This window comes from Poecile atricapillus, chromosome 23 (genome assembly GCF_030490865.1).
Source record: "Poecile atricapillus isolate bPoeAtr1 chromosome 23, bPoeAtr1.hap1, whole genome shotgun sequence".
NCBI classification, from domain to species: Eukaryota; Metazoa; Chordata; class Aves; order Passeriformes; family Paridae; genus Poecile; species Poecile atricapillus.
Genome location: NC_081271.1, coordinates 4,618,737 through 4,637,292, shown reverse-complemented (window position 1 = coordinate 4,637,292; position 18,556 = coordinate 4,618,737). Strand labels below are relative to the sequence as shown.

At 45.5% G+C, this 18,556-nt stretch overlaps 2 protein-coding genes and 1 long non-coding RNA gene across 5 annotated transcripts in view; 1 reads left to right on the top strand and 2 right to left on the bottom strand.

Annotated features, from left to right (window-relative positions):
• Window positions 1–4,701, bottom strand: part of BRPF3 (bromodomain and PHD finger containing 3) — a 30,345-nt gene extending 25,644 nt beyond the window's left edge. The window contains exon 1 of the mRNA XM_058855742.1: window positions 4,563–4,701. Within this exon, the coding sequence (XP_058711725.1) occupies window positions 4,563–4,574 (12 nt within the window). The 5' untranslated portion in view covers window positions 4,575–4,701. The remainder of the gene's footprint in view (window positions 1–4,562) is intronic.
• Window positions 1,209–16,859, bottom strand: MAPK13 (mitogen-activated protein kinase 13). Of its 2 annotated transcripts, none has more exons than XM_058855752.1 (13): window positions 16,608–16,859; window positions 13,531–13,660; window positions 13,117–13,175; window positions 11,971–12,079; window positions 10,916–10,945; window positions 10,463–10,510; window positions 9,431–9,545; window positions 9,002–9,073; window positions 8,474–8,553; window positions 7,942–8,020; window positions 6,881–7,057; window positions 4,563–6,587; window positions 1,209–2,526 (listed from the first exon to the last, which is right to left on the bottom strand). In XM_058855752.1, exons 1-12 carry the CDS (start codon window positions 16,724–16,726, stop codon window positions 6,508–6,510), a joined length of 1,098 nt encoding a protein of 365 aa, XP_058711735.1. In that variant the 5' UTR covers window positions 16,727–16,859; the 3' UTR covers window positions 1,209–2,526; window positions 4,563–6,507. The 2 variants fall into 2 exon arrangements, with proteins under 2 accessions (XP_058711735.1, XP_058711736.1); XM_058855753.1 differs by having other exon boundaries at window positions 8,477–8,553.
• LOC131587655 (uncharacterized) lies at window positions 12,117–16,991 on the top strand. Of its 2 annotated transcripts, none has more exons than XR_009279399.1 (3): window positions 12,117–12,890; window positions 13,731–15,811; window positions 16,066–16,601. It is a non-coding gene; the product is annotated as an uncharacterized LOC131587655 (long non-coding RNA). The 2 variants fall into 2 exon arrangements; XR_009279398.1 differs by lacking the exon at window positions 12,117–12,890 and adding an exon at window positions 16,859–16,991 and having other exon boundaries at window positions 13,700–15,811; window positions 16,066–16,277.
• Window positions 16,992–18,556: the final 1,565 nt, after the last annotated feature.

Genomic DNA, 18,556 nt, shown 5'->3' with positions numbered 1-18,556 from the left:
CAATGTAAATAGCAAGAGCCTGTATTTATTTTATAGACCAATATTTCAGGTCCAGATGGCCTCTTCACATGCAGAGGTGTGACAGGGTGGAGGGACAGTGAGGGAGGGACTGAGGGGATTGAACAAGGAAGACGTTAAATTAGCAACTGATATAAGAATTGAGATAGGAGTTGCAGAGGCTCCCACTCTTACTTTTTATAGAGCATGCCACATAGTTGAGCATATGTGTATTCCACCTCCCACTCTGCGCAGAGTATTGCATAATATCACCATCTGAATTTATAGAATTAACTGTTTTAGAAGGATGCAATGAATGCTGTTTTCCCTCATTTACAGTCCAACTGGAGATCTTTTGTCTCTTAACGTATGTTAACCACAGAATCTGAGAACAGCCAGTCTGTGACAGTCTGTTTGCCAAGTACTCAGGTTGGACCAGAGCTTGTTGCAGTTTTAAAAGCAAAGGGAAACATTTTACTTACTGCTGAACAGTCTTTACATATCACCTTTGAAGTATATACTATGTATATATGATGTATACTTTGTTACATGTATACTATTTACATATCAAAACTTGAAAAAAAATAATAAGCTATTATTGTCTTGAAAAATAATATACCAAGGATTTAGAAATGAAGTCCCAATACTCTCACTGATTTACCCTACTGTATCTCACCCTACTGTATAACAGTATGGTCCCAGCCTTGAAGGATAAAAGAAGCCCTAAACCAATCTGTAGCTGCATTTGCGTCCTGATTAAACAGTAAATAAAATAATTTCAATAATTGATGTGCAACTTCAAAGGCAGAAAGAGCTGGGTTTGTTCAGCCTGGAAAAAAAAGAAACTTTGGGGTGACCTAATTGCAGCCTTTCAATACCTGAAAGGAGCTTACAATAAGGATGAAGTGAGACTTTTTACAAGAGCATGTAGGGACAGGGCAAGGGGGAATGGTTTCAGACTAAAAGGAGGTTTAGATTAGGTAATAGGGTAAAAATCCTTCTCTGTGACACTGGTGAGGCAGGTTGTCCAGGGAAGCTGTGGCTGCCACATTCCTGGAATTGTTAAAGGCCAGGTTGGATGGAGCTCTGAGTAACCTCCTCTAGTGAAAGGTGTTCCACAGCAGGGGGCTACACATAGATGTTCAGTCCCCTCCAACCCAAGCCAATCTGTGATTTTCCTTCTTTATGTGGGAGTTTTAACTGTGTTTGACTTGATTTTTTTTTTTTACCTTTTTTTTAGTATGACCGACTTTTGCAAACTTTCATTTTTACCTCAGTTTTGAAACTTTATACCCTTAAATTTGCACTGAAATTAGCTTCTTATAATCATTTTAGGTTCCCTATTAAGAACAGTGGGATGACTTGTGCACGGAGGTGTCCAGACATCTCTGATGACTGAGGGCCATGTGTTACAACATCAAGTTATTAATCATTTAGTTTTATATCAAAGCTGTGGAACTAATGTGTTATTTGAAAAAACATTCTGAACTTCTCTCAAATCCCAGAGGCAGATCTTAATTCAATTTCTTTGCTGTCCCAGTTTTCAAAGGGTACAAGTGCAAAATTAGTGATGTTGCTTCAAATGAAAACAGCAGCCAAGACACTTCAAACAGAGTTGGGCACCTTCATTCATATTACAGTTTTCCCCATGTTTATTCAAGCATATAAGATGTACTTTAAAAGGGAAGATAATTATCATTTAGAATTGAGAGCCGACCTTTTTCTTTGTTGATTTACTAAGCCTCAAAACTGAGTTACGTTTGTATCTCTCTTAGGCTGTTTGTTCTGCTGCTGTTTTCTTCAGAATTGCTGAAATTAGAGCAATTGCTAATCAAGTTCTTTGGGCATTAAAGGTTAAAACCTAGTATCTCAAGTGATTAGCTTCAGTTGCCATGTATTTTCACTGGAATTTTATATATATATATGTTTATAAACCTCTTCAGCCTCACTAACATCAGAGAGGTTACACAAGCACGCAGCACTACCTCCTCAGAGGTCCTTATATTTTTTATCTCAATGTCTTCTGCTAAAGCATTTTTTGGGGGGGGATGAAATGTTCTGAAAACAGATCTGAAATGATGGTTTATGGCAGGAGAATTTTTATTTTTCCAGCCAGACTTGGCTAAAAGAAGTTAACTCACTTTTATGTAACAGCAAATCAATGAGGGTTGCAGTTATACTAATGCAGTATTATTTAATGGAGTGCATTCCAACAAAAAAGGAGAGCTGACTGAATCAGCTGTGAGCCAGCACCAGCTGAACATCACATTAAAAGCTGTGTAAGCTCATGTGCTCAAAAAATGGCCTTGTGGAGAGAAATCAGGCAAAACATCCCCTAAACCACATTCACTTGGAAACTGACATTTTCAGTGTGGGTTTGGTCTCGATGATCTTAACGGCCTTTCCCAACCTGAATGATTCCATGGTAAGTACAATTAGTGCAGTGAGTGTCTGTTCTTTGGGGCGGAAAGCAAATTAGTACTGGCTATTCTGGTCTTCATTCAATCTTTAATGTCTTGTTTCTCTCAGCTGTGAAAAGAAAAACAGCCATAATCACATTTCCAGCCAACACTCTGCTGACCCATGATACAGGAAAAATGCAGAGGATTAGGAACGCTTTCCCTGGTTGCTCAGGCAACAGCAAGACATGGGAATATGAAAAGGTATTACCATCCTTCGTACAGAATCTCACTAGAGTTCTCAGACATGTTTATAATTTTCTATTTTTTCTATTTTTTTATAATTTTCTAGTTTTCCTTCTTTCCCATTATCACATACTTAAAACATGAACATTATTTGTTTAGTCTGCTACCTAGAATGTGAAAATGTTAAACATGAAAACATTTCATATGTCTTTTTCCTACATAAATAAAATACATAGTTTTCTAAGAGGCTGTGGAAATTTTCAAAATTATGCACTGAAAGGTTTCTAGGTGGTATCCAAAACACAACTACTACTATCTCCCTTTAAAAATCCTCTAGTTTTGTGGCATCTCTTAAGAAAATAAAATGATCATTCCTTCATCTGCTTTTCTTTCCCACTTACATGTGCCATTACCTAACAAATAGGCCCCATAAAGTTGCAACTTCACAGACCTAATTAACTGTCAAAATAAACTTACAGAGAAAGATTGTTTCTGAAGGCTTTATTTTCCAAATTAAAAAGAGATGCTTGGAAGTCAGAAATGAATGTAAGACTAGCAAGTAAATAGTATTCAAAGTTAGACATCTGTATGTAATCTGAGACAGGCACAAAAATTCTATCCATATATCTGTGTAAATTTTTATCATACAAACAGAAAATATATTTTTGGCTGGCTTGATTTGTGGAATTTTGGACCACTTAATGGCTGAGGAGTCTTTATCACTCGGTTTTGTATTTTTAAGTATGTAAACTATACTTGCAATGAAAGGAATGTCCATGAATTATGTGTCAGTGTGAGTCATCCACCAGGCACTGCCTGCACCTCTGCATGAGGTAATTTCTCCTTCGACTCACAGTGTCTGTCAGGGTCACACACCCCTTCTCAGTTCTGGTGCTGATTTTGAAGGATTCCAGCCTTGGCCTGAGTCACTGGCTCTGTCAAGCAGTTGTCCTTCAAACTCCTTTCAGGAAATGTCAGTAGGATTTCCTCCCACCTCTCCCTTCTGGTAACTCATTTGTTCATTGAAACAGGTCCTCAGATGCCATGGGAGCATTGGGATGGTTGGTCTATACAGATACTCTTTCCACTACCAACCTGCTGCATTTTCTACTGTCTGTTTTGAGTTCTGGGATGATACATACCACAAAAACCAAAGACACATACACCTCCAGGGTTCCTGGGCTTACAGAGCACCTGCTCCCCATGTTCGTTGGGGTATTGGGTAATCCTTTTGCACAGTGTTCTGTCACTGTATGGGGTTGGTGGGTGAATGAATGAAACCAGAGAATGGAGCCCACACAGCAGCTGTTGGGATTGCTCTTGCAATTTCAGAGCACTCAGGGTAAGTGTAAACCTACTGAGAAACCCAGAAACCCAATCTCTGAAACTGGATATATATACTCAGCAGAAAGAATGATGCTGAAGAACCTTTATGTGCTATCCCTAAAACAAGTGAGACTGATGTTTGCAAAATCTATGTACCCTACTCAGTTATGCTCACAACTGTTCTTCTCACACCTATTTGTATTACATGTCCCCAGTGCCTCTTCACAGTTGTCCTCTGCTCAGACAGATGATTCCCAAGGGGCATTTTAAATTATTCTTTAAAACTATCCAAGTCTCTTTTCAACAACCAGCAGACTGCTCAGTACATTCCTTTATTGTGAAGATGTTTTCCCCCTCAACTCCCTCAGCTGAGACAGAAAACTTCAGGTCTACCTATCCCCTTGTGAAGGAGGGCAAGATGATTAACAAATACCCTGCATTCCCATTTACAGTGGTTCATGAGCTCTGACTGTATGGGACCTTTGCCTTAACAGATAACTTTGACTTTAGCAATGACTTTCTGAAAGAAAGCTCTCTAAAGGTCTCCATAGATGTACTCAAATTTGTCTACCAGACTGAGCTTTTTAGACTTACCTGTCTCTCCATGTCCAGGGTTTCATATTGTCAGGAGGGAAGCCTGCTCCACCCACAGCCCTGAAACATCTCCCTGTGCACTCACCAACACCTGGACAGTGACCCTGCACTGCAAAGCACCAAGCCTCATTTTACCCTGGCACAGGCAGTTCTGAACATCTGCAGCTCTCCGAGATGTTAATGGCAGCTGCAGAGAGTTTCTCTCCAACCTCTGCTCGAGATTATGCACATGGCAGCCAGGTCAGGTTCAAAAGGACAGTGTTCCAGCTGCAGTTTGACAGATGCAGCTAAAACTCCCTTCTGCCTTAGCAAGAGGAAAAAATTAAGCCTAAATCTCATCAAGCTGTGTTTTTCAGGACAAAGTCAACAGAACATTACTGCATATCCCCCAGCCTAGCTCTTTACAAGCGTGCTGCTTAAGAAAACACTGAATTTCCAGGGAATTGAGGACACATGACAACAGTTCTATGCTCACTATCCCTACCTAGGAGTGAAGCGAAGGGCTTTTACATGACCCAGACAGATACCAAAAGAAACCTCATCTTATCATCATGGACCATCTGCGCAGCTACAGCAAGCAAACATCAACACCATCCTATCAAAAAGCTGCAGTCACTGCAGGGTCATCCCCAGTGCTGCCTGCCATGAGCTGCAACAGGGAGGCAGCCAAGCAACATGACATCACTGTGTCCAGTTCCCAGTGGAGAGATCAGAAAATTCTGGAAATGTTGCAGTTTTCCCTTATTTGTGGGCTGCAAAACTCACCATTACTTAAGAAGAAAATTCGAGAGTACTGAAAACAGCCTGGCTAAACCAAACCAAAATAAGTCAGCAGCTACAGAAGAGGGGGGGAGTTGAGAACCACTGTATGTATTACAGAGGTCAAATATCTTCTCAATACCTTTCTCTAGTCCTGGGGACTCTGAGCTCTGATACAGAGTAGGCACTTGGCTCTTGGCACATGTTCCTTGGGATGGACTTTGGAATGGTTGGCTGAACCTGCCTGATCACCCTAGGGTTAGAAGGTGTTGCAGTCCAAAGGTGTTATCACAACAAGCAGCTGTGCCTGCACTATCAAGTGACTGTATTGATAAACCACGGATCTGCAGATACTCCAGTTTCAGCAGAGGCTGGAAAACTTCCTGCAGATTCATGCTCAAACTAATTTCTTTTGTGCAGCTGCTTGAGACTCCCAGTCTGTCACTATGGGAAGCGGCCTTGAATTCCCAGGCTGTGTTTGCTGTCAGCAGTGAGGAAGAGACAGCACTGATCAAATGAAATGGGAATGAAATAAGCAGGGGAAAAATTAAAAAAAAAAGAGGCAGTGGCTCTTTGGAGGGGAAGCATCTGAGCAGAATTGTGTGTATAGGATGAGAAGATAAGTTTGTAGCTGCTCTGAACATAGGCTGATCCCCTGGTGCCCTGGAGCTGACACCATTCCAGCAGCCTTGCTCTGCTGGGTGCTCTGTGACTGCTCAGGGAAGCAGTCTCACTCTGGGTGAGACTGGTTAAGGTTTTGTTATGCTGACATTCAGTATTTCTGATCCTTTTGCTTCGGACTCACTTCCCAGTCAGTTTTACCTTTTCCTTTGCCTCATCCATAATTAATGTACTAAACCCTGTGCTTGAAAAGACTAATGAGAAAGAATGAAACCCCTCCTCTCACAAGTGGACAAACACAGGGGGAAAAAACAAAAACCAACCACCAGGTAAAATTCTCCCACTTAAAGTTTCAACAAGAATATATTTGTCTTTTACTTTGGAAACTGTCTGAGGTGCTTCCCCTTTAGTAGAACAAAGTCCAATGCCCACAGCACGGTGTCATCCTTATGTTGGCACATGGAGAGAGGTCCCACAGGCCAAAAGTTGGCCACCAGCAATGCAATGTGGAATGAATTTGGTGTCATCAAGGAGAACTGAGTCCCAGCTGCAGCTGCACCCATCGCTATAATGACATCCCACTTCTCTTCTTTGAATCCTTCCGTGCAATGGGACTGAAGGTCAAGATCTCCTTGTAAATGTGCTCTTGAAAAACAGAACAAAATAACCATGAATGTATGATTTTAGAGGGCACAAAAGTTGGAGCGTTGGATGTGCAGAAAAAGGCATTCAGTGGCAGCTGAAAGAGACAAAGGAGAGAGACAAAAAAAGTCTGCCTGAAGAGCTGGAGGGATCTTTGCTGAATGCATAAAAGCAAGAGATCTGTGCGCTATCATTGAGGCATCAGCAGACAATCACAGCCTTAGCATCTGTACAGGAAAGAAAGAGGGGTAGGAAAGTCCCATGCTAGACAGGAACCTCAAAGAAAATAAACTTACTTTTCCACTCCTCTATTGAAAGCTTTTCATGTTCCAGAGAATCATCATAGGAATGTTGTGCCTCTGTCTCCTCCTCGATGTCTCGGAACTGGTCGAAGTAGGGGTGAGCCAAGGCCTCTGTGGCTGTGAGGCGCTTTTCCACATCCAGCTGCAACATCTTGTCAAGCAGGTCCACAGCTGTAGAGGATGGGAACAGGGCTAAGCAAGGTGCAGGGGAACACCCTGTGCATGAACCCTGCAAGTGTGGCACTGGTATTTCCAGTGTTTCATCTCCAGACCTGAAGATTGACAAGATTCCTCAACCCAGCCAAGGCAGCAAGGAGCTCCCGTCAGTGGAGATGCAAAGTCTGCCCAACAGCAGCCTCAGGGAGCTCTTACTAACAAGAAGTTAAATTGTGCAGAAATAATAAATTAGACTAGCATAAGCCTTGCTGCACAGACTGAGTTGCAGAAACATGAGGAGTAAGCCAGTAACCTCAAGATATTTTTCAGTTTTAATAATTTTCTTTAATTCAGAGCCCTGCATCTCAAAGGAGTCTTAACATGAGTAATCTATATAGAAAAGCTATACATCCCTAGTAAAGAGGAGGACGGAAAACTCAGATGCTGACTAGTCTGCCAGCCCCATTCCCACTCGGTTTTAACATTTTAAGACTTTCTTCCATTCAGTTTCTAGAAGAGTTCTGCTTGCTCTCACCTCTAACCAACCTGAGAAGAGAGCTCTTTTAAGAGATTCCTACCCTGAAAATTTCACATCAGCTGTCTGTTAATTATTGCTAGATCCAGGTATTCAAAAAAGAGGATCTACACTGTACTTAAAAATAATAATTTTAAAAAAAGTAGTAAATGGCCAAGAGCAGCAGAACATCGCCATTGTAATGCCAATAGAAGATCATTCTGCTTTTAATTGATACATATTTTCCCTAAGGAAGGGCAGGGGCACAAACTGCAAGGGGAAAAAGTAGCAAGAAATTATGAGAAGAAGTAAAGTTGGGCTGTGGCAGTCAGCTTGCCTCCTTTCCAGCTGTGAAAACTCATGAGAAATGCTGAAGATTACTTACCCTGATGATTTGCTTTAGGGAAAAGCACAGACAAATCCTTCTTGGGGATTTTAGGAAGGGACTTGATATAACTCTTTGCCTGAAAGAGCAAGGAGAGCACAGTTACTGCAGGTGGACAGGTGTGAAATGCAGCTCTCAGTCTCATGGCTCCGATGAGCAAAGGCAAATGAAGAGCAAAGCATCCCAGATGTCCCATTTCAGCAAGCAGTTTACAAGGAACTATTTTTATCAGTCAAGACAGAGAAATATTGTTTTAAGAGCCAAGCTGGAGAACAGAGAAGATTGGTGGTTTGCTGGGGCATCAGGCACCTCGCATGGGAGTCCTAACACAGCAGCTCCCAGCACAGCACCAGGTCCATCAGATGTGCCACCAGCACAGAGAAATTATTTCCTAGCCCAGGGCAAAAGGCCGCTGCTGCCCTTCCCTGCTGCTGTAGAGGCAGCACCTCTCCCACGCTAAACACAAGTCAACCTCTTCCCCTGACACCTCTGCCAGCAGGACAGGACCCAAATCCACAGGGAACTTCCTTACTGCTTTGTCCTCCAGCTTCTCCAAGAAGTCCTCTCCTGGGTGCCCTGTTACTTTCAGGATCTGGGTCAGCTGATCCAGGTCTGGCAAGCTGTGTTAAGATCACCCTTTGAGGAGCAAACCCTGGACACCCCCACCACAGCTCAGCCTGCCAGAGTACAATTAGCTCAGAATACAAACCTACCACAGTCACACAAGTGGAGATTCATTATACTGGCAAAAAGGGCTCCAAGACTTTCTTCCTGGCATGGAAGCCAGGACACACATCCATGGGCTTGGAAGGATATGCAAAGCTTTGGGAATAGAGCTATGGCCACACAAGGTTGAACAGCTGATGAAGAGCCAGACCACCACAAAGGTGCATTTCTGAGGTCTCCTGTTTTCCTCCCCAGAAAGACTGGTCCTTGTGATTACCTCCTGATAAACCAGACTGACACTTATTTTTCTCAGTAGCTTCATTTGTTCAGCCCCTTCCACACACACCAAGCATTATTACTCCGCTCAGGAAAAAGGTTCAGCTTGAAAGGATACAGTCTCTTCCTTTAAAGAGTGTTTTCCCAGTCAGCATTTCTGCCATGATACAGCCGATAGACCAGATATCCACTGTTCAGAGAGAAAAAGGAGGGAGGGAGGAAAAGGAAGAAAAAATTAAAAAAAATAATTAAGAAGGCAGCAGTGGTTACTGGGGCTGTCCCTTTTGCTGTTGCTTGCAGCAAACACTGATTTAAATTTCACTCCCTCCCACCCTCCTTTGTTCTTTCCACGCTGTTAAAACCTCTGCTTTCATAATTTCCAGCAAGCACTAGCTCTGGGAGTTGTGCAACATCTCTGGGACCTGCTCTGCTCCAGGGAATACTGATGATAAAGAGGAAAAACAAGTGGACAATTCTGTGAGATTTGAGCCAGCAGGATTCCCCAGCTCATCACCAGGGAGTCACACTGCTGGGCAGGGCTGCTCACCTGTCTGGTTGTAATGCATCCAGTTCAGGATGACTTCTGGGGCTCTGTACCACCGTGTGACCACGTAGCCAGTCATCTCAGCATCAGCCTGTCTGGCCAAACCAAAATCCAAGATCTGCAGTGCCAAAGGAAGAATAAGGAGAAGGGAGGGCAGGGGAGAAAAGAGAAATTCTATGGGCAAGTGAGACTCTACTTCTATGAGAAAATGGAGTAGCTACAATCAAATAATAACAAAGTTCCAACTATTCCACAGATACCCATGGGATGGTTCAAAGAATTAATATGTCTTAATTCCACTGTAAATTGCAAGCCAGCTGCAAACCCCATTGTCATAAGATGACCCTGCTGAAAGGATCAGTGCTTTGTGCTCCCTGGAAGGTCACTGCCTTTCTTGAAGCTTATGTCTTGAGTCAATGTGCTTTATTGGAGTTGGTCTGTGACCTGGTGGTGAAGGCATGCTCTCAGGTCACCACAACTCACCCTTTCCTATAAGAGCACCTTGCAGGTGACACAGCATGGCCTCTCCCTCAATGCTGAAGATGAACAAGCTTGACCCAACCTTTATGGGCAGCAGAGCCACTCCCTGAAATATACGTTACAGAAAATGCATGCTAGAGCACCACACCAGCGAGCAACAAGCAAACCCCTCAGAGCAAGCCTGAAAATTACTTTGTCTGGAATCAGAACCACAATGTCCATGAGAACAAAGGGCAACTGCAGTTGAATCCAGTTACCCTTCAGGGATAATTCACCTGCTGCAAGTATTGCTCAACAGTGCCAAATGTCTCTAGGAAGTCATTACACACTGCCATCTATGAGGATTACAGTGACAGAAGGCTCATTTGAAGTCTTGTGTCCTGATTCAGCAAGTGACATCAGCAGGGGAGTATTTCCCACTGCTGCAGCTGCCAAGAACACAACACCCAGAATGGAGGCTGGGGAGGAAAGAGGAAACATGCAATGCCAATTTCCTGCTGGCAGAGCAGTTCCTCCATGAGCTGATGTGCTGCTAAGTGCTGCTTTGCCACCTACCTTCAGCTGGCAGTCTTCATTCACAGCCAGGTTACTTGGCTTCAGGTCCTACAACAGACAGGAGCAGAAAAACGGGATGTTCAAGTTGCAATACATCAACACAAGTCTCAGTTGGACTGCCCGCCACACCCCAGGTTCAGTATGAATTCAGCAAATGACTGAATAAACACCATGCCTGTTATACTGTACAGCTTTGGATTACCACTTGATTACCATTTGAAACAGTTTCAATTCAAAAAGCATCATAAAATGCTTCTCAACTCATCAGAAAATACAGCATTTTCTCAAAATGCTGCATAAATTAGCAAATCCAAATATATATAAGGTATAGGATGGAAAAGAGAGCAGACAGGATGGAAAATTAGAGCACACAGTGAAATGATGGTTAGGAGTTTATTAACTTTATACTGTGATTCTCAGATAAAAATCAGAATATAGCACACATGAACTTACCCTGTGGACAATGCCAGCTGAATGAATATACTGCAATAAAAAGAGGAGCCACAATGTGATCACCAGCAGACAAAATTTTCTGTTCTCCAGCAGAGAAATGAGAGCTACAAACAAGAACTTTCTGAGAACAAACGTTTGCAGCCTTCTACAGGTCCCTGGTCCCTAGAGCAGCAGTTTGCAAAGGAATTTCTGCCCCAAATTACTGACAGTATTTACAATGCTATTGCCAGTCTAAAGAAGATGCACAGAGCAGAAGAGGAGGGATGAAGCAATAGTTCCTTAGAGCAAGTAAAACAACAGCTTCAAACTATCAAAGTCATCAAGGTTACAGCAGATGACATGAGAGCATGGTTACTTTGGGTGTTCAAAAAAATAATCTCACCCCAAAAACATAAAATTGTGAAAACTGACTACAGGGTTTTTAGCACACCGGTGAAACCTTCTGTGTGTTTTTCCCCGCTTTATTTAAACTCAAGGGAGCAGAAACCTGATTTAGGTGAACCCATTGATGCCTGAAAGCCACTGCTGTGACTCCAGGTGAAGGATGTGAGAGGAGAGCTGGAAAGCTCTGTCTCTGCATCCCAGAGTTTGCAGTGATTGCTTTCAGCTCCCTCAAAGCCAGTTACAGAAACATATTCCTTCCTTATGCTCCTGAATAGAAAATCATTCCCTCTGTGTTCTCCCCTGAGAGTCTCTGTGACAGGTTCGAAGAAGCTCCTGCTGCTGCCAGTCTCTCCCTCTCGCTGCAGTTTTGCTGAGGGTTTGGGCAAGGCAAAGAGAGAAAAGCAAGTGCTGCCGTGGAAATACCATCCCAAGGCCTGTGGCTGCTGATTACTTCAATACCTGACTGACTGATGTGAGGAAACACTTGTTTTATTGATGTGTGCTGCAACAGGAATGGTTCAACAGCCAATACCTGTTCTGAGGGGATGCCATAAACTCCTCACATCCTCCTGTATTGGAGTAGTATTGGAGGGGAGTTTAGTTAGGCTCAGCCTAGAGGTGACACACAGAGGAGACACAGGGAGTCACTAAGCTCCTCCAGACCCACCTACCTTCAGCCCTTTCAGCATTTGGTAGACCAGGTACTGGATCTTTTCGTCACTGAATTCATGTCCCATGATCTTTTGTAAATCTGTCCGCATGTATGGCATCACCAGGTAGCTAAAAGGCAGTAAGACAAGGCCCTGAGTCTGGAAGAAAAATGCAGGAGACCAGGCTAGCCTTGTTCTCACTTGGTTTGGTTTTTCTGGCTGTGTAACTCATTGTAAGGAAGATGAGTTGCTGTGACAGTGTTCCTGGCTAACTAGCACATCCTGCAGAGAAGCTGGAATTTCAACCTGTTCTGAAAATTGCTCTTTCTCCTCCCCTGAAATCAGATATCTGATGTCAAGTAAGAACAAGGATCTTCAGGATCATGAAGTAGTTTAGACCTCAAGTGAAGTTAAATTTTGGACAGCCTTTCACCACCCAGGAGCTGAAACATCTTACACAGCAAAGCAGCTGCACTGGCCCCCAAATCTGTCATTGTAATGTTCTTCAGCCCTGCCTCAGAAGACAACATCCAACTTCCTTCAGTGCCTGCCTGCTGAGGCTGCTAATTAATTGATGATCTTCCTGCAGGAACAGCTCTGAGAGCCTTCAACTGCTCTTCCTCCAGATGCTAACACTCAGCAGTCAGCCAAACCCCAAACCCAGGCACACACTGCTCATCTGCAGTGATGGGGAAGGGAAAAGGACTTGTCCAACCTGACCACAAACACAGAGGGAAAATGCCAAAAAAATTAATTAAGAAGAGCCAGAATCAAGAGGAAAAGAAGGATAGATCTTTCAAATTGTAAGTTTAATTGCCCTGAGGCCTGATGAACAATACTTCTCCCATTCTAAGTGCAGCCCCTTAGCTCAGCAGTCACACAGTGCATGGATCACCCTCCGTGTGATGCACCATGGAATGTAACACATCCTCATTGCCCAGGTTGGTCTGTGCATGCTGTGGTGTCCCAGCTGTGAGCAGGGGTGGGGTCTGGTTACGTGTTCTGGGTGTGTCAGCCATGGGATCAGATGTGTGCTCTGCACTTTTTGGGGATGCCTGGATTCAAGTCTGGTCCCTTTGCACCTCAACCCTCTCTGTTACACTGCTGCTAAGACACAGCTGTCTTGGAAAAGTTAAGGCTACATAGAGCAAACAATTCTAGACTTACAAGTCCTGGAACCCCTGGTAGGAAGCAGTGGAGGTGAAGACATCAAGCAGCCCAATGACCTGAGGAAGGAGAGAAGCCCACATTTAAATCTTGAAAGCATTTTCTGTGCACATGGGACTCATCAGCTCTCAACTGGTACATGCACATGGGTGAACACAGAGAATTCCATCTGAGCAACCCATGGACTTCTCTCTGATGCTGCACAAATGGTTTCCCTCTTACTAACACCTGGGCTCACCCATTACACACCTGCTCCAGCCTGGGCACAGCAAACAGGTCACAGGTAAACCCTGAGACTGCCTGCACATACCAAATGTCAATTAAAATACATGTGATGCCACCAAAAAGACCTTGCTCCCAGGTGGCAAGGAAACACCCCTTGTGTCAGCAGGAAGAGGAGAAATGAGCACTCACATTCTCATGCTGCATGTGCTTCAACAGCATCAGCTCTCTGTAGGCTCTCTTGGCAAAGATCTCTGACTGGAATGGGCGGCACAGCTTCTTGATGGCCACTTTCTCCCCGGTCTTCTTGTCTATGGCTGAACTGCAGTGGGCAAATAAAAAAACCATTCTGATGTCAGCAGTATGTTTTAACAGATTCTGCAACCCCACAGGTCATGTCCTAGAGAAGAGTTAATTCCTGTGCTCGCAGAAGGACAGCAGAGAAAGGTCCTTTGAGGAGCTCAGCGGGGCTCTGAGATGTTGCCCTGTGTGGCTTTGGGCAGCAGACCACATCCTGAGGTGAGACACCAAGAAAAGCATCAGTGGCTCATCCTTATTCCCTTGAACCTGCAGAAATGAGCTGGAGGTAACAGAGCTGAGAGCAAAGGGAAACACAAATAAAGGTCAAAATTGGTTCTAACTCTGCCTTCTCCTTCCCTAATGCATGGAGATAAGGGAATAAAGATATGTAAATTTCTGCTTTGCCATCTGCTTGGAGGTTGTGTTTTAGGGCAGGCCAGCTGCCTTCACTGTATTCTGGAGCAACGACAGTGGATGTCACATTGAAAATGCTGCTGCAATTAATCCTGCTGTGTTCAGAATCCTTGATTACACATCTGCTTCTGTGTAAGAGCAGGTCTGGCTGAAAGTGAGACTTCTCTAAAACTGATGAAAACCTGGTACAGCAGCCATTGCTACAGACATACTGTTCTCTTCCTGCTGGTCACATTGGACATGGCAACCCGGTGACACTTCCTCTTCCTCTGGAGGATCCTTGCTCAGATTGTTAAGGAGGGAAGGGAGGTCCTCAGACAGACAGCTGTAATTCAGGGTTCCCAATGGTGTTTTCCAGCCCCCTCCTTGACCCCTCTCAAGAGGCAAACAGATGAAAAAAAGGGTTTTCCTTGCTAAATCCGACTCTGAATTCCCAGAGTAGTTCTCACTGCTTCAGAAACCCCTGTCCCATCTCCCACAGAACGGAAAAGTTGCAAATCATCATGTTCAATCCCATGGCTTCCAGCTGCATCTTCCAGCCTTGCACTGACAAATACTGAATCAGGAGAAGCAAAGGAAGTGCAGGAACAGCTACACAAGGCAGCTGAAGCACTGAAGATGCTGTAGGGTGTCCTAGGAGGACTCTTAGTGAGGTTTTGTCTCAGTTTCAGGACTTCAGCAGATGTCAGCAGAGTAAAATTTTACCACATAAAATTTTTTGAGAAGCCAGGAATATAAGAGGAAGGGACTCAGACCAGGGAGTCAAACTGCAGAATCCAAGGCAGATTTCCTGATCTGGGGGTATCCTTCCCTCAGACCTAAGGTCCCTGCTGACCTAAGAGCCTCTAACCCCAGCACCCAACACAGGAGAGCTGCTGGTGGAGCTTCAACCTGCACAGCACAGACAGCACTGGGTACGGCCTTGCCATAATCACAGCCCAGAGCCGATTCAGTCTGTGCAGCTGGGAGAGCCCCCCGTGCTCTCCCAGCACAGATTTAGTGAACAGATGCAGTTTGGGGTGACCTCAGGCAGGCAGAGCTGTGTCCCTGCCTTGGCTGGCAGAGATCAGCAAGACCAGTGTTGGAGGGGTCAAAGATTCTTCTTTCACAATTACACTCAGCTGCAAGCCAAATCACTACAGATTTTGGCAAATTAATAAAGGCAGAAACAAGCCTTTGCTGTTTCTCATGAGATACCTTCTCAGCTGCTCAGGGTGTAAAAGCCACTGCTGCGTAACACTGCAATAGGAAATTTTCCCAGCAATTCCCAGCAGAGGACAGCAAATCCTAACTCCACATTTTCTGCCTCAGTTTTTTACAGGAATCAGCATCGAGTCCTCTGCTGAGCTCTGTCCATTCAAAACCACCACACATCCCCGGGCTGCTTCAACACCCTTCTCACTTTCCCTCCTTGGGAGCTCCAGAGCAGACGAGAGTTTTACAGGGACCAGTAAAGATTTCTTCTGATGTTTGTTGTCTTTGGATGGGCAAGAAAACTTTAAAGGATTTCTCTCTCTTTTTTTATTTTTTTATCCTGTCTTTATTTTTCTTCCTGATTTTCTCTGTGATAAAAATCAGAGAATACTGTACAAATATAAACTAAAAGTAAAGTCTAATCTTGCCTGATTTTGCAGGACTTAAGAATCTAAGAAGCATGAACAGATCTGGGCAGCCAAGTGGGTGTCCCTCTGTAAATTGGAAGCTGGGGGAAAAGGACAAAACCTGGGCACCAGGGTTTCAGGATTAGTGCCAGTGGCAGGTATGACTTCACCCAATACTTAAGAAAATGGACACACCTTTATCTTTTTTTCCATTTATTTTTAGCTCAGCATGTTATGAAATAAGGGCTCTGTTCAGATTCTATCAATGGACTGTTTCATATTTAACGTTTCAGAGTTGCCCATTTCTGGTTCATCAGTGTGAAGCCAGCAATGTTTGACTTGTGCTTGCTCTTGCTTCAGGCACCTCTGCTCGGCTGAATAATTAACAGCAGCTCCTGCTGCTGTCTTGTAGGCTGGGGTTTATCAGCCATGAAGAAGTCCCAGTCTGTTACTGATCCTGGTTTGCGATAATTTCTATCCACTTTATGACTTCAAACTGGAAACAGTATCAAGGTGGGGGTTGTATTACCCAGCTGCTTCCCCCAGGCAGCCCAGCATCAGCAAGGACAGCCTGTTCCAGCTCCGACCTCTGTAATCACCGACAGATCTCCTCCAGACACCCAGGTATTCCCCCGCCTCCTGCCTGTGCTGCCAGACAGGAACCTCAACGCAAGCTCGAGTCCCAAGCAGCTCAAACTCTGCCCGGCCCCGGAGCCAAGGCGAAGCTCGGCTGCCCTGTCCGGTCCCCTCTCTGCCCACCCGGGCTGACCAAAGGGGGAAATTCTCCAAGCGAGCGAGTCCCCAGCCGTGCGCTGGAGCAGGAGACAGCCGGCCCCCATCACACATGCAAATGTCCTTCCATAATGGAGGGATGCAGCCCAGCCCCTCCTCGCCTCCCCCTGCACGGAACTCCAAACTCCCCCAGCCCGCGGGTGCGAGCAGGACCCCACTCACCACACGGAGCCGTAGGCCCCGGAGCCCAGCGGGTGGAGGGATGTGTATCTCCTGGGCAGCTCCCAGAGCGTGTTGTTCACCTCCTGTCTGTAAAAGCCTCTTCTCCTTGCGATGTTCATCGCCCGACGGGTGTGGGACAGCCACCCCCCCAGAGTAATGGAGTACGGGAGGGCTTCTGGGGTGAGAGCGGGACAAGGAGGCTTCCTGCGCTGGTAAAAAACGCTCTAGCAAGTTTCCTTCTCTGTTTTCAGCTGTTGCGATCGTGAAGGGACATGTCTTTGGGCCCTCCTCCCTCCGCCTCCACATTGGCAGAGGTGAGGCATCAGGTTTCCTGACACGCCTCGGTGCTGTGTTGGTGCCTCTGGGCTGTGCTGCAGGAGGGGAGCACCGGCTCCGCTCGGGAACGCCTCTGTCATCCACAGCTCCCGCTCTGCTGCTCCATCAGCCGAGAAATATCCTCACGGGGCTCGGACAGGGGCTCGTGAAATACCTGCTCCAAACAAGAGGATGAGTAAGAACTCGTCGAGCCGGGGAATTCGAGGTAAAAGCCACAGCATCGCGTCAGACACGCAGGGACATCCTCGTTTCAAAGCCCGTGGACAGACAGCTCCAGGACACCACGGGGTCACAGCGATAGCGATTTTCTCCTAAGCCCGGCTTCCCAGCAGCGTAGGGAGGTGCTGAAAGTCGGCTGAGGTTCTCCAAGTGATTGCTGCGCGGGGTTTCAGGAGCACCTGTGAGATGGGAACGTCCCGAGATCGGTTCGTGCCCCAGGCTTTGCTGAGCGCGGTTTCATCTCCTGCAGCTGCTTTCAGCCCTTCGTGGCTCTTCTTGGACAAAGCCAAGTCCGTGCTCAGTGCCGTATCTGTGCCCAGCCAGCCCAGCACTCCCAGCCATTCCTGGTGAGCAGACAGCACCTCAGCATTTCGCTGCAGCATGAGGAGGCTCAGGTGGGGCTCCCACACAGGAGGTGCATCCTCCCCACTCCCCAAAGGAAGTGACTAAGCCGAGCCTTACCAAGCTAGCCTAGCTGCTTGCACAGTGTCCTACCCCAGCAGCCCTCCACCCTGGCCAGAGCCTCTGCTCCTTCCATACAGGTCACCTGTAAAGGTGTCCCGACAGGAAAAGCACAATCAGCAGGGCGGGGAAAATTCACTGTGCCTGCTTTCTGTGCAACCATGGCATTGCCCCTTATGCTCCTCAAGCAGCCCCATCAGAGCCTGCTGTTCATAAACACAAACAGGGACAAGGCACTATGGCAGTGTCTGTGTCCATCAGCCCCGGCTGCAGCGGCAGCACAGCCCGGAAATAACCCACAGCTTGTCTGGCTCTGTAAATAAACCTGTGATCAAGAGGTGTCACAGCAAAAGCTCCTGGTGCTTAAGCAAATGTGTAACTTCTCGGATATTTGATGAACACAAGCCTTGACCAGCTGCTGGTGCACACGCAGGAAATCAGCTCCCAATTAGGGAGTCCTGAATAGCTGGGGCATGTCTGGGCTGTACCAAGATGAGTTAAGTTCAGTGACTAAATCAAACAGGAAACTTTAGAATCATGGAAAGCTTTAGGTTGGAAAAGACCTTCAAGGTCAAGTCTAACTGTGAGCCCAACTCTGCTAAGTCCACAAAAAAAAGTGGTGGGATGATGCAAAAATCCTTCTCCAGGCACTCTACAGTGCAGCTGGGGGGGGAAATCAAGGTTACAATTTTGTCCATGCTTCCCTTCTAGTAATAAACATTTCATTATGGGCCTACCCAAACTCCCTCCGTATTGTTCCCACCTGTGATGGCCTCATCACTGACTGGAGCACAGGTGGACAATAATTTGCAAGTGTTGCACACTGACTGTTAAGCTTCATGAGTTAAGTAATTTGATTTTATAGATGTAGTTTATTTTTTCCCCCCAGTTCAGTTCTCACTGATTCTAGAGTTTTTTTGCTGATCAGGATA